Here is a 16,308-nt window from a genome sequence, read left to right as displayed (position 1 = left end):
ATTGTCTGTAGTGTGTAAATGGGTGTGTGTGTGTGGGTGTGTGCGTGTGTGTGTGTGTGTGTGTGTGTGTGTGTGTGCCTGCAATTGGTTGCCACCCTGTCCTAGGTGTCCCCTGCCTTGTGCCCCATGTTCACTGGGTTAGACTCTATGCTACTTTTCAGCCTGTGCAGGATAAGTGGTACAAGAATTAGACTGATGGATGAACATGATAGACATGTCTGAGTATTGTGTGTACAGTTAAGTGTATTTACACTAATAAAAACTGGTGCATTAAACATTGAAACTGTCTCCAGCTACTGTTCGGGAGACATAGAATTCCTGAAGTTAAACTGCTGAGTATATTACTTGCCAAAGATTTTCGCATCTATTAGCTTCACAGCTGCATGTAAAGCGCTAATACAAAAAACGTACATCTGTTTTTTATCAGTCGGTCAGCACGATGCTAAATGCTAAACCAGACAGTGTGTATATAATTGCTGGTGACTTAAATCAGGCCAATCTAAAGAATAATGCTCTGTAATGCTAATTCCAGCACACAGGCCACTGCTATTGAGAAGCAAGCCATCTTTGAAACAATTTTGGCCAGAAGGAGCTGTTTTTTAGCACTTCAGGAGTAATTTGTGCACAGACTGGAATGTTTTCAGAGAGTCTGCCACTGTCAATCAACATATCAATTTAGGAGAGAATGCAGAGTCTGTGATAGGATTCATAGCAAAGTTTGTGGACAGTTGTGTAAGACTACCAGACATTGCAAGAGCTTTTTCCTACATGCTATCAGGCTAATCAGTTCACTCTGTCAACATAGAAAACCCACTGACCTGTAACGACTGGGACACACTTTTTCAGTCTTGTCTTGTGCTATAACCAGCAATTATTCACTTTCATCACTTGAGCACTTTTTTCACAGACAGTGCTTTAACATTAACCCACTTTTCCACTAAACCAAGCCAAGCTTTGTGAACTGAGGTGTAATATTAAAATTTACTCATGTATCTGCACAGTTTTTCTGCACTGCCTATCATGCTGATTGTTGTGTAGTCTATTGTGCTGCCTGTCATGTTTACTTGTTGTTGATGCTGACTGTTGTAAGTTTTGCAATTGCATATAATATTGTGCAAAAAGCAACTTTCTCTGTGAACAGACATGTACTGTATACTGGTCTATACGTATAGTTGATTACTGTGCTGTCTTGTGTACTGTCTATTGTTTACAACTGTACATAGAAGCTTTGGAGAAACACAATTTCATTCTTCTATGCATTCCCTGTTGCCTGACTGAATGTCAATAAACTTCACTTTGACTTTGACAAATGTAGTTACTTAAATTAAAGCATCCATGTATCTTAGCAGAAACTTTAAACTTAAAAAATGTCTGTGAACAATGATTCATATTTCAAAAATGACACAACAAATTTCTAATCAAGATATTGTTAGATTTGGTTTAATGTGCAACATTCACCATACAAATCCATGAGCATGTTGAATCCATGAGTCACTTATGTTGAACAACCATCAGAGGTGCTGTTACTGAGAATGGCTTGGATCACCAGCTTCTGATTTGAGAATGCAACGGCTCTGTGGTACATAAATGTATTGCTGTAAATCGCTTGTTAGAGATCTCTTGAGCCAGGAGCATTTTTGTGGCTTTGTCAAGAACTAAATATTTCAGTGTTCATGCTGGAAACAGTATTCAGATTCAGCAAAATTTGTTTTATATATGCACAGTGATTGACATGGATAAATGACCTTACCTTAGAGCGAGTAAAGAAAGAGCTGACAGGTGGCCCAGGGTATCAGCTAATGGTATTTTTCACAAAGGGGATCCTGCCAATCTCAATAGTCATTTTGAAGTGACCAGGCAATGCTGGGGCTTTTGTTCACTGCAGAAAGGACACTCTCTTATTAGCTCCCCTGTGGGGAAAAGCTGTCTCATATGAGTCTTATTATTATGTCTCATATAATAAGATTGCAAGCCCTATAGACATATATCTATCATCTTGACAATGCCTTACTTATGTGATGAGATATTGGGAACAGTGGATGTTGTGCATCCAGGGTCTTCGTAGCAGATCTTGGACCTCCATCAGAAACAACCAAGAAGATAAAATTCGATGTATCTTCTTGTAGCAATTTCTGACTTAAATTAAAAATGACTTGATTTTCACAAGGTTAAATTATCTGATTAATAAAAAATCCCACACAGTAGTCTGTTAAGCTGCTCAGCACCTTAAACTGCATCTAGAATCACTTCATAATGTTTAGCCTACAACATGCTGACAGAAAGTTGACGTTAGCTCAAGGTGCAGCCTAGACATACATTATGAAATCCTTGTACACCTTTGAATAAAACTCGCTGATCGAAACGAAAATTTCTGTCATCCCAAGAAAAAGAAGAAAACAGTGATGGCTCTAACAAGACTATATTAAGGCTCATTGCACATTCCTTCACAGTATAGAGAGTCTGTCATCTTGAAATTGCATCTGCAGTTTTACACAAATCAAGGTGAAAGCCCAGCCAATAACTGTGTAGAAATAACGATAATAGAAGTTGTGGATGATCAGAAAATATGGTCAAAGGTACAAAAGGAACATGAGGAAAAGATCCAAGGTTTCAGAAATGATTCCTGAGAGTAGACAGGAGAAAAAAGAAGGCATCAACAAATGCAACCCAGACAATGGTTAGTTACAGGTAAAACAAGTGTTATAGACTCTGTGATACAGCTGAACGTCTTTACGATTGCAATAATGCTAATGAAAAACATATTTAGATGTTCTGTAGCTATTTTGTGTTGACAAGGCAATACACAGCCACGTTTTTGGCATCTACATAAGATCATTTTCTATGAATAATCTTTTTATGATGTTTGTGGAATTAATCATAATATCATTAATCATCAGATTACATGTAATGGTACAAAGACATCTTTCTACACATTTTATTAGTGGCAGCTGTGCCATTTGGAATGATATTTTTCATTATTTTAGTGTTAGGTTTTTCAAAAAAAAAGAAGTCTTGTAATGTAGTCTGCATTTCATAGAGTCCAAGTCCTAACACATGGCAATGTAGAAGCTTTTGGGCTGAAATTAAAATTCTGCTGGAGAAGAAATGAGTCTTCTAAATAAAACTTGCTAAATAAAGTTACATCTAAAAGTTAATCTTTGATACCAGTTTCATGAACCAAGAGTATAGTACAAAATGTCTGTGTGATTAAAAGTGGAGTTTCCAGGAATTAATATAATTATACCATGTGGCATTGTATCTTTATCTCATTTTCTTTTATACACGGACAATTCTAAAAAACATTTCACTACCTGTGGTACTGTGAACTTTTCATACACAGAATATATACATATATAAATATATATACACACTATATATATAGTGTGTGAAAAATAAAACGAATCAGAAGACCTTTAGTGTTTTTTAACCAGTAATCTGTTTTATTTCTGCAGTGAGATTCAGAACAGCATTAGTCAGCAAACCGTTTTAAATCGACCGAGAAATGTGATAGCCCAGAGCTAAGTCTCATTTATATGCAGGAACCCATCAGTACATGTGGCTACACAGGGTCGTTTTTTGTGTAACAGCAAAGGAATTAACAACGCCTACATCTGTATTTTCAGATAAATATTTTAATATATAAATTCCCAGGGAGGCATACATGCCTATAAAATGTCATGCTTTGCACTAAAGCAGTAACAATAGGTTACATTTTGATGATAGGTCATGCAAAAAAGTTTTCTCCTCACATCATTTAAAATTTTATATGCCACAAAGACTCATGGGTGGGAAATGTCAGCTCCAAGATTCTTCTTTTATCCAAAGTATTGTGAGAGACCTTGCAGTCCTTGTGTTGTTTGGGATTATGTGAGTATCATGGGAATATAGTCTATTTGCTATTCCATCCATGAATTAGTCTTTTAAAATAACTTTCAATAAAGAATTCTATTAAAGAACAATTAGTCCATAAAGAAATATGCTTGAATTTGATATTTTCAATTCATATCTCTGATATTTCTACATCTCCAGCTTTGGAGACTGAGATAAAAAGAATTAATGAAACAAACACAAAAATATGGCTGATGTGAGTTTAATGTTGATTTTTTTTTGCAGTATATTTGGAAAAGGATATTTATCTTAAATAATCTCTATACTCTGGAAACTCTATGGAAAATGCACACTCTTAGTATCTCTTTTAATATTATTTTTTAATTATCATTGATTTTTATTTCATTTATTCTGTTACTAAGCCAAAATGATTAACTCTCTATGTATTTGAGTGAGCCATTGTATGTATATCTCCTTCAGAGATTCTGCACTCATTTATTTAGGTTCTCTACTCGAATATTTACATGTTTAAACCACAAGCTACACGCCTGATTTATGGACGGATTCGGGGATTTTATCTCAACATTTCTTCAGGGAAAAAGTCATCCATTTCCATGATGCTCTGTTCTTCGAAATCCGAAGCCAACTTCAGTGATGTAAATCTTGAGCATATCCATAAATCCATTCCTATCCCAGACTAAATTCCTCATTACTCTTCAGATTGGAGAAACCAGAAAGCAGCTATATCAGTGTGCCATGCATTCGGGCTGATAATCCATCAATGTCACTAGTATTTGCATGATAAACATTATTACTTATTCATAGAACTAAAAGCATTGCGTGATCACCAAATCACAGCTCGAACTGAAAGGATTGCTTTTCTTTATAGATGCATTAAAGGTCTGAATCAAGGTTTAAATGCTGATTGTTTTTAACAAATACAGAATTAGATTGATTGTATCAGTGGCTGGATCCTTTTCATGGTCATATTACTTTGCTATGTGCATTAATTGCATGCTCAACTCTTTTTCTAATTTTTTTTCTTTTATGATCATTTGATTTCAAGTGCTTTTTATATTTTAAAGGAACTGAATTTTTAGATGAATGTGAACATGTGGAGAGACATACAAAGCTTTTCCCAGTCAATATGGTAATAGGCAGAACAAAGAAATCTAAAAAACTAGTGAACTTTATTTTGCTGATCATAATGTCAATAACGTAAATTCAAATTGCTTAAAAATTTCTTATAGTTTAAAACTGTTTCTATCTACTAGACACGTTACTTGTTTTCTAAGCAGTGGTTTCAGCAGAAATCTCTCTCTCTCTCTCTCTCTCTCTCTCTCTCTCTCTCTCTCTCTATATATATATATATATATATATATATATATATATATATATATATATATATATAGAGAGAGAGAGAGAGAGAGAGAGAGAGAGAGAGAGAGAGAGAGTTTGTACAGGTTTATTAGATGTGACGAGATATATATATATATATATATATATATATACACACATATATCTGACATATCTCTCTCTCTCTCTCTCTCTCTCTCTCTCTCTCTCTCTCTCTATATATATATATATATATATATATATATATATATATATATATATAGAGAGAGAGAGAGAGAGAGAGAGAGAGAGAGAGAGAGAGATATGTCAGATATATGTGTGTATATATATATATATATATATATATATATATATATATATATATATATATATATATATATCTCGTCACATCTAATAAACCTGTACATCTTTTATGAATTTGCAGAAGTTATTTCAAAAGAGTTTGCAATATGAGTTGTAGCGACTGTGCTCACAAACATGCTGCCAATCTATTAAGGCTTTAGCTTTATACATATAAACACAGGAGACTAAAACGCCATTCAAAAATTGCTCGTCACAATGAGTACTGATTTATTTTACTAATTAATTAAACTAATACAGTGGTCAGTAGGCACGAATGCTCTTTGGCATTGTTCTTTCTCATAGGAATGCACGAGTGTTTTGTTTGTCTATAAATTATGCACTAAAAGGGGCGTGGCTACGGTATAAAGGTGAACATTGATCTCTGTGATGTGTGTTACTGTACACCAAGATGTTTCCCAGGGACCTAATTCCTTACATCTAATCACTGTAGCATTGAGGGTAAATCCTTTGTGTATTAGTAACTACAATTTAGCGGAAAAGTTTCTATAATCCTAAAATAATTTGAACCCAGAAATTTTTATGTAAAACCACACAGCAACAGAAAAGCTTACAGTATTTTCCATTTAGAAAGCAAGAACCTTTCGTCATCAACAAACATATTGTATATTTGACTGACTGTATTGTGTTACAGTGAGTTAATGCTATGTGTTTGTCTCTCTGTTAGACAGCGCAGACTGTGCTACTGGTTGTGGCAGCATTCCTCTTCTGCTGGATGCCCCACCATATAATTGCCATGTGGGTGGAATTTGGAGACTTCCCTCTGAACGATTCCTCCTTCGCGTTCCGCATATTGTCGCACTGCATGGCCTACGGAAACTCCTGCGTCAACCCCATTCTCTACGCCTTCCTCTCAGAGAACTTTCGGAAAGCCTGCCGACAGGTCTTCACCTGCCATCTCTTCTACTCGCCCCCACCTGTGAAGAAAATAGCACGGATTCGGATGGAGAATTTCTCCACCACACACTCCACAACCAACCTGTGAGAGAATACAAGCTCTGTGATGCTGAAACTGAGCCTCCTTGAAAATATTCTACTTCAAAATAGACCACAATCCGTATTCAGTTGAAGATTAATCCCTTCGCTGCTATTCAAACTAAAAAAACAGCGGTGCATGTAGGGCTTGCACAAATGCAGGCTGGAAATTCATCAGCACGAATAGCTTTAAAAAAAGAATGTTCTACAGTTACGTCTTCACAAGGTAGACTTGAGAGCTGAAAGCTGAAAGAGTAATCCTCAAGATACGTTTTCATGTCCAGAGCAGCCAAGAGAAGGCGAAGCTCTGTTTTGTTATGTAAATGAAAAACATCCATGTTGTTAACTTCAGTGTTAAGTTTATATTTTTTCCAGTGAAACGTGATTTGCATATGCTAGTCTACGATATTTGTGTCATAATTTGACTTGTTTACATGGTTAAACGTGTTGTGTAATGTGCAGACTACAGTCATTGTCAGGATAAAAGGAAAAGCAACATGAACATGGACTTTATCACAATCCCTTTAACATTCCTCACATCTCAGGCCATGTCCACACACACATACTGATACATAGAAAATTACATATATATTTTGTAATTCTTAATTAATCTTAATAGTAATCTAAACAGCAGCTTATATGAAAGAAAAGAGAGGTGCTTATTTGTTGTTGTTTTATGATAGATCCATGATGGTCACATGATCCTTTTTTTTAAATGAGCCATCTTTTTGATTTTTTTTTTTTTTTTTAATTTTTTAAATTGATTTAGCTAAATTTATCTGTTAATTGAGAACACTTATCTGCTTTTTCAGTTAAACATATCACATCTAAACAATACATAAAGCCTGTGCAACTACTGTACAATGAATATTTTGTGGTTTCTTTATTTGTGCTGGAGTAAGGTGCATCAAACCATGGGAAACGTTCGAAGTGTGCAAATTTCCATGTTCAGTTAGCGTACATAATTTGTATCAAGCATCATCAGTCTTATGGAAGCCTTGAATCACAGGTGCCATCATTTTTTACATTTTTGTTCACACTTATTTCAAGCAATGGAATTTATTTTCATTTTAATATCTCACTATACCAACTTACTCATTTCGAAGATGTCATTATTTCCAATAAATATCTTATTTTGATATATAACTTCATATTTTAACATCATTACTCTTATTTTCTATCATTATTAAGACACACAAATAATCCACTTTCTCAAGCTCTTGAAAGATGTTGCTTTGGTTTAGTAACTTAATAATAATAATAATAATAATAATAATAATAATAATAATAATAATATACTTTATTCTATGTCACCCCACAATATGGTCTGTTAAATGTGGTTAGTTTATTCTTATTTATTCTTAGAAAATTCTTATTTTGTAATGCTGTTTTAATGGTGTAGAAAAGTGCATCTGTAGCATTGTGGACATGACCTTGAACAACTAGTCGTTTTCTGACCAAAACAAACTGATGTTATGTCTGTGAAATTATACTGTGTAGAATGTTTTGCATAAAATCGTATAGCAAACTGTTGCATCGTTGTTTCATCATCTTTAAGCGTTCGGATGAGAGGATGAGCCAGACAAAACATCAGAGTTCAAAGTTCAGCTGTGAGACTTTCAGTGACTGGAGTGCTCGTATAAAGCAGATCCCTTCACCGAAAGCCTTTAGTAGCCTGCCACTCAGCCGGCTTCTGGGTATTTCCTGCTTTGATGTGGAAAGGATACAAAGCAGACCTGGCAGCAAAAAGACAGAAAATTGCCAGCAAGCCGAGCTACTCTTTGGGTCCCTTAAAAAAAAAATAAAAAAACATGAAACGATAAAATGGTAGTCTGATAATTAATAAAATGAAAGTACAATGCTTCTTTCTTTCTCAAAGGAAAAGCATGTCTTGTTTTCTTGATCATGCTACTCCACAAAGCTGAATGTGTGTGAGATTTGTTTAGAAGCCGTAATTCGAGCACGGTGCCGGTCTGGGAGGAAGTCCATCAGAGTTCATCCCTGCTTATTTTGCTCCGGATCGATGTTTACGAAACTCTCTCTCTTCGTGATGCGCCGTCACTTTAAATATAGGCCTGTACCATGGCAACCCTGCTGTTATTCTGTGATAATAAACAGTGGGTGGCAGACTGCGCACTCATCTTTCATCACTCGCTACATTCACTACAATTCACTACAGTCATCATCTCAAACCAGAGCTGTTTATACAGAGCAGAGCAACAGCAGACTTTCGAGTCGACTATCTTAAAAAATATACACATATCTGGTTAAGACTTTTGTCAAGGATGAAATGTGGACGTGAAAGAAATCTGAATCTAAGTGAAAGCTTATCTAATTGAAAAAAATGAAAAGAAATATATTAATCTTCAAACGCAGTTTAACTATAGAAAATCACCATAATTGTTACTACAAAACTTAGAAGTATAAAAACATTATCATTTTATTTTCCTGAACCTCTTTATCAGGGTCAGGATCATGGTGGATCCAGAGCCCAGGAATACACCGACATACACCCTGACACCCTGTATGGCATTGGACAATACCAGAGCACCGCACACGCACGCACACACACGCACGCATGCAGGCACACAAGCACACAGCCATTTTTGATAATTGAATCCAGTTATTTCCAGATGTTGTTCAGGAAACTAAAGGGAGGCAGTAGTGGGGCAAATGGTTAATAGTCAGGGTGAAGTCACAGAGTCACTGTTTGGCCCTTAACCTCTCTTTCTGCTTAAGGGTTGCTGTATCATGGATGACATTATATTTTGACACTTACTAACAAGCTGGAATTTATGAATAATATAATTTCACTGTGCTGTAATGTATATGTGACAAATAAAAGCTTTATTAATATGACACTAACCTGGGCTCAGGGGATCCGGGAGTTGTGAGACACTGTAATAACTTGTATAAGAAAAAACATGTATTTTTTTTTTTTTTTTTTTGCAAACCAGACAACCTCATATGTGTCTCCGTCAACATTCTGCACAAAATACTTTCTAAGATTCTTCAAATGGCTTCTGCTTTATTCCCTTTCCTTTCCAAGACGCCCTGCAGGCCATCAGCAGTCAACTGTGTATCAAGCATTTACATAATAAACGCAGCACAATAGCAAATGAATCGGAAATTGCTGTGAAAGATTTCTGCATTGAAAGCTATGAATGGAAAAAAATCAATACAAACACTTATATAGAGAACTTCTCCTTGGAGCATTTTAACACATTCACAATAAAAGCGTATTTTACTGTAAATGCAAAAAAAAAACGCATACAAATATTTCCCAATTTCTCAGTAAAACTCAATAAACTGACATGTGAAATTCAGAACCTCTCTCATTAATATAGATATTACAAATCAAAAAAGAGCAGAAAAGAGTGCAAAAGTTTGCACATCCTCTTGGCAAAAAAATTAAAGATACAGGAATTTGCTGAAACTAATGTCACAAAATGAATAAGGAATACAGTTAGATGAATAAATGTAAATCAAAACCAGATTGAGTCCTAGAGTGTTATGAAGAACTCCATTTTAAGGTATTTTTGTGGACTTTTTGCAGACTGTGGGTTGTTGCATTTTGTTACAAGATGGACTGGAATTTCATTTATAACATCCTGGAATAAGTATTTATTTATTTAATGTAAAGCATGACAAGTACATTCTTCTTTTACCAGAACAATTATTTGCAATCAACTCTATATCAGGTATTCCTGAACATATTATATGAGTACTGTGTGGGAAAAACAGCAGTGAAAATGAGTAATTGTGTAATATCATTTGCTCTCCTGTGATAATGTTTTGCTTGGTCTCTGGATGTCCGTCTCCATTCCTGGTAAACACATTCTCCTCCTGGCTGCTGTCTCAATGCTCTGCACCAGCTCTACATCCCATGGATGGGTGACAAAACTCAGGACATGTCCTCCACCTGAGGCTCCTGCCCTGCCTACACGGCCTGCACGGTGAATGTAGTCTGTATGGGATTCTGGGAAATCATAGTTAACCACCAACCCCACTCTTTGCGTGTCAAGTCCTCGGGAGGCGATATCAGTACAAAGCAAAACATCAACATGGCCTTTTTGGAAGTTCTGAAAAATTCCTTCCCTCATCGAGGCAGGCATTTCTCCCTGAAGACGAGCGTGATGAAGACCCATCTCTTCCAGCGTGTAACCAAGCCAGTTGACAGTGGCAGCCGAGTTGCAGAACACCAAAACGCCTTTCCGATCTGCCTCCTTCAAAGCTTGGTGAAGCTCCAGAACCTTCTCAGAGCCTCTCACTTTCACAAAGGTCTGCTTGACATGCGGCATCAGGTAATGCAACATCCGGCTCTTAACCGTTACCAAGCTGCCCAGATCGGTCACTTTATCCAGGAGCTCACCGACCCCTCCAGGGAAAGTAGCACCTACTACCACCAGCTGTGCTTTTCGTGTGGGTCCGGTCAGCTCAGAGAGACTAGCAGCGACCTGCGTGTGTCGGAGAACCTTCTCAAGCATATCTACAAAACTGGGGTCAAACATTGTATCAGCTTCATCTACTACAATAAAACGAAGTTCACTCAGATCCACAAAGCGTCTCCATATTGCCTTCAACAACGAGCCAGGCGTAGCAACCAGAAGATCAGGCTGACCATAGCTGAAAGCTGCTTTGATGCTTCCGACTCCTCTTCCTCCACCTACAACTTTAACCTTTAGCCCAAACGGTTGGCTCAAGGCACGTGCAACCGAGGTCACCTGCTCGGCCAGCTCTCTCGATGGCACAAGGACCAGCGCTTGTGTCTTCTGCTCTGACTCCAGCTCTATCGGTCTCATCTCTGTATGTAGTTTATGGACAACGGGCAGGAGGTAGGCCAAAGTTTTTCCGCTGCCTGTCTCAGCAGCACACAGGACGTTGTGACCCCGGAGCAGTTTTGGAATAGTCTGTAACTGCACAATCGTAGGATGCGTGATATTGTGACTCTGCAGTGTCTCGACGAGCTGTGACGAAAGACGGAGATGGCTGAATGTGTTTCTGGGATTCTGTCCATCCTGGTTCTTCTCTTCCTTAGACTCAGGGAGGAACGGAGGAGCACTCTGGGTGCTGTTGATGGTAAAGTAGTCTCCAAATGATTTGTTATTCTTCCATCCCTTTGACGTGAGGACTGGTTCTTCAAACTTGCCCAGAGTGTAACTGACAGACTGATTCAGTAGTGGGTTCTTACTTTCGATCAGCAGTCTACCAGCTTTTACTGTGGCTACTTTATCGAGGTTTTTGCGTTTCACCTGCTTCACACTGTCCATGCGGTCTTGCATGCGCCTCGGAACGCGGATTATCACCGGTTCTGACGTCGCCGTCGATGTTTGGCGTCCAACAACATTATAAAATAACTCTTGTACACAACCTGCACCACGGATACAACACGGAAGCGAATTAGTTTGGCTTAAAAGCTGCCTGGAAGCGAGCAAGCCAAAGCACCCAACCTTCACGCGGTGCATTCTGACAGATTGTTTACATTAGAAGAGCTAACTCTTCTAGCTAATGCTAATAAGTATTAGCGGTCGCAAAACACCAGAATTATTCAGCCTTTACTTTTCCGCTCAACGCTCTCGCATGTATCTCTGACTAAATCCCAAATTGCTTCATAGTGCCCTACATTCTGTCCTTATCAGCCTTTACGTTATGATCCGTCTAGTGTCCTTGTAAAGGGAAGAAGAAGACATTTAGGAGTTAACCGTTCTCCGTGTGTCGCGTCGCTGTTTTATGACGCAATACGTTCCTATTGGAAGTCACATCAAGGCAAAAATAAAAGATCCAACTTTACTAATTTTCTATATAGAAATCTGTAGGCAACTTTAATAGTTAAAAAGTACAAAATAAATAAATAAATAAGAATATACAGTCTATTACTAAATTATTGAATATATAATTTAATAATAAAAAAGTACTAAATAAATAAATAAATAAATAAATAAATAAATAAATAAATAAATAAGAATACACAGTCTATTACCAAATTAATGAATATATAATTTAATAATCAAAAATAATTAAATAAATAAGTAAAAAAGAATACACAGTCTATTAATAAAATAGTGAAAATATAATTTAATAATTAATAAATAAATTAAAATACACAGTCTGTTACTAAATTAATGAATATATAATTTAATAAAAAAAATGTAATTAAATAAATCACTAAATCAAATAAATAAATGCTTAATTACACACTTTAATAAAATAAATTATGTAAGTATTTATCACTTAATTAAAGGCAATTGATATATATATATAGTACTGTCGTGATGTGTACTGTTCTCTATTTAATGCAGTAATGTAAAGTCTGTCTCTGAGAGCATTTTTTTTTTTAAATAAAGGCACAATGTTTTATAATACCCTCACATTAAGCCCAACAACATAATAATAATCATGCCATAAATCACATACCAGAATCACATTCAGAAACACATTCACGGTGATGAGGAGATTGTTGTCCTCAAAGACCACGTGTAGTTGGCATCTCCTCTTTAGTATCGCAGAGTCTAACCGGAGCTGGTAAATCTCTAGATGTCTCAGGATCACAGAGTCGACCTCATCTCAGTGGAGGTCCAAAATTTTCTTGGCACTGAAGACAGTCGGAGCTGGTACAATTTCTGGATACCTCGGGATGGGTAGAAAGAGAGAAGCAGTGTTACAAGCTTGATAATTATCTGTCTGCTAATGATTTTTATTTACAGTTAGACATTCAAACCATCTCATCCTACCAATACAGCTGCTTAATTTACTGATCTGATTAGGAAGGGTTTTAAAGGAAATAAAAGGCAATTGGAGGGGTTTTGGGGGTGTTGAGTGTTCAATTCCCGCCTTCTCTTGGTACTCCAGTTTCTTCCCCCAGTCCAAATACTTGAATTGATTGATGTGTGTGTCTGTGTAGACACATAGATTTTCTTTTTTTGCCAGCTTTCCCCATCATACCCTAGCTACCATCTGGGCACAGTAAAGACTATCATATGCTTTTAAGACCTTAACTAATATTACTTATGCTGCATCACAGTGCACCACATCACACTTAGAGAATCACCCTTCCACATCCTCTATTTCTGTTCACATACAAACAATGAATGTCTACTGTCTCTGTGATTGACAGTAGATAGAGTCTGCCATATCTTCCACTTCGAGTCCACAGCCATTTCTTCCCCTTTTTTCTCAGCCATGAATGGCATAAAATATAAGTGAAAAATAGAAAACAGCAGGTAAAGATTAGAAATACTTTCTGTCTAGAGGGTCCCCAAGGCCTTATTTTAGGTCCAAGTTGTTTGTGTTTTTATATAAAACTATTCTTCCAATGAGATAGAAGTATTGTTGAAAAGTATTGTTCTGCACCCAATATCTTGGGCAGAGGTGCAAAAGTACACACATCCTTTACTCAAGTAGAAGTACAGATACTCATTTTTTAAAAGACTCCAGTAAAAGTTGAAGTAGTGACTACACTCTTTTACTCAAGTTAAAGTAAAGAAGTATGGGCTCTGACATGTACTTAAGTAAAAAGTCGCTGTCATGCTGGTAACTGGACGTCATGTATATATAAATTATATATATATAATTTTGGAGTGTGCTGATGGATATTTGTGTTCATCAGCCACAAGAGTGTTACGAAAGGCAGGCACTGATGTAGGTGAGGTAGGGTAGAGTCAGCATTCACATTCATCCCAAAGGTGTTCAGTAGGGATGAGATCAGAAAACAACCACATATAGCAGGAAAGGTCAGGTGACCCAATACTTTTGGAAATATAATGTATACCATGTGTATCACCAAGGCCATATCCCAAACTGTAGGGAGATTCCAGCTCTGTCCTTGAAAACAACTCAAAATTATTGTGATGTTTTACAAATGACAAAATTAATGTTAATTAAATTAAGCACTTTGTGTTTTTTCGGTTGACACAATTCGCAACGCATTCGCCAGGAATCCTTTTTGACGCCGATTATTTCCAACATCTCCCTCATATATGGCCATGGGTGTTCAGGAATGTCCTCGTTGTTAGTTATTTTAACATCGGTGACTCCCTCTGAATTAACATTAGCCATTCCTTTTGTAGGCGTGCTGCTCATTGTTAGCTCCGCTATCCTTAGTCTATGTCCGATAGCCAGTGAATAATACAAATAAAGTAATGAGAAATAATAATTTCTATAATAATAATGAAATAATACTAAAAGTAATGAGTCTGTTTTGAAAATGTAAGAAGTAAAAAGTACAGATATTTGTGTAAAAATGTAATGAGTAAAAGTAAAAAGTTGTCCGAAAAATAAATAGTGGAGTAAAGTACTGATACCAGAATAATTTACTTAAGTACAGTAACGAAGTATTTTTACTCCATTACTTCCCACCTCTGATCTTGGGTGCAGAAATTGTGAATGTCAGCAAGTGGATCAGACATGTAAGCATGGCTCATAACTCCATTTATTTTACTCAATCATCGGTTTAGCATTGATAGTCGTGCTCTGGTAATGAACAACTGGAGGAAACTGAGGCTCACGAATGAACCTGTGACTCTGAAGCTGTGAGACAACAACATTATGCTCTGCACCACTGTGCTCCCAATTCCATTTACTGAATGAATGAAACAACGAGACTGAGTTGATGTTCTTCTGCTCGTCTGTGTTACCTGGCAAATATGCTAGCGCTGACAAATGATGCAATTGAAGTCTTTGCAGTTCCAGTAATTGCAATATTCTCCTTAGAGACTCAGCTGTCTTCTTTTGCAGACACTGTAGGGAAATGTCTTTTTAAACAAAATGGTATCTCAGATGTCCCATTAAATAAAATGTGCATTTGTCTGAACAGTGAGAAAGACTATACTGGTGTAAAGAGTATCTAGAATGCATATGATATGTACAGTACAATAATAACATCTATCTAATAGAATGATAACAAACCCTGAACTGGTCTTAACATAGTATAACAGCCTCCTGTAATTTTTCACAAGTCTACTATAGTGCGTTCTTTCCTCGTTCACGTCTCATATATTCTACCGTCTGGTCATTACAGCAAGCAACAAGGCAGTGCGAGTGAACACAAAGATAATACCACACTGACTAAACCCACTTCACTATTTATTCTCCAGTAATTAGGTGCTACTTCAGATTTCCCAGAAAAGTTGGACTGAAAATGTTAGCCTGATTTGAATCAAAATCCCAACATGAGAGCTCAGAGACTCTCACAGTGAAGAAAGAAACAGCTTGCTGCTCACATACTGTACAAGAAATGATGGAAGTTTGTCCTCAGACGAGCAAGAGGTTTTAGTTGGTTAGGGAAACAGGCTATAATTCACTCATTTTCAAGTGAATTAGACCAAGTGCAGACCAAGCTTGCACATTTCTACCTGCAATTTCTTTTATTCTGAATGTCAGAAAATGACGTACTGTATACCAGATTTGGAGTCTGACTGATGACACAACGATGCTTTTATTTTCTGTTGTTTGTGTTATTTTCAGCAGCATCCTAATAATTTCACAGAAATTTGAAATCTGATGAAATCTTATTTAAAAAGAAAAAGAGGAAATTGGTAAGGAAGGGCTGGAGAAAATTTTATATATCTGCTGTCAAATAAAATATTTCTGAATAATTATTATTATTTTATTTAATTTTTTTGTTGTATTCATATTAACAGAGTGTCTGAGCTTGACATATGCAGCCTGTATAATATGGTCTTTCTACATTTTTATTAGTATGCAAGCCTCTGTATGAGTCTTATTTGTTAAAGAGAAAACTGGTAAAACAGCAGAACACCTTGAATTGAAGCCTCATTCTGCTCCGCTGTA

The 16,308-nt window shown here is 36.6% G+C and overlaps 2 protein-coding genes across 4 annotated transcripts in view; one reads left to right on the top strand and one right to left on the bottom strand.

The window, feature by feature from the left end:
- galr1b (galanin receptor 1b) overlaps positions 1 to 7,665 on the top strand; it is a 30,526-nt gene extending 22,861 nt beyond the window's left edge. For all 3 annotated transcript variants that reach the window (XM_060859461.1, XM_060859462.1, XM_060859460.1), the window contains one exon: positions 6,212 to 7,665. In XM_060859461.1, coding sequence (XP_060715444.1) covers positions 6,212 to 6,529 — 318 coding nt within the window. In that variant the 3' untranslated portion in view covers positions 6,530 to 7,665. The remainder of the gene's footprint in view (positions 1 to 6,211) is intronic.
- Positions 7,666 to 9,518: 1,853 nt separating this feature from the next.
- Positions 9,519 to 12,196, bottom strand: ddx28 (DEAD (Asp-Glu-Ala-Asp) box polypeptide 28). The gene has a single exon (XM_060859629.1). The coding sequence runs from the start codon at positions 11,982 to 11,984 to the stop codon at positions 10,290 to 10,292; it is 1,695 nt and encodes a 564-aa protein (XP_060715612.1). The 5' UTR covers positions 11,985 to 12,196; the 3' UTR covers positions 9,519 to 10,289.
- Positions 12,197 to 16,308: the final 4,112 nt, after the last annotated feature.

The sequence above is a fragment of the Tachysurus vachellii genome, chromosome 23 (assembly GCF_030014155.1).
Source record: "Tachysurus vachellii isolate PV-2020 chromosome 23, HZAU_Pvac_v1, whole genome shotgun sequence".
NCBI lineage: Eukaryota > Metazoa > Chordata > Actinopteri > Siluriformes > Bagridae > Tachysurus > Tachysurus vachellii.
The sequence above is the reverse complement of the archived record's forward strand: the minus strand, read 5'-3'. Positions and strand labels throughout refer to the sequence as shown.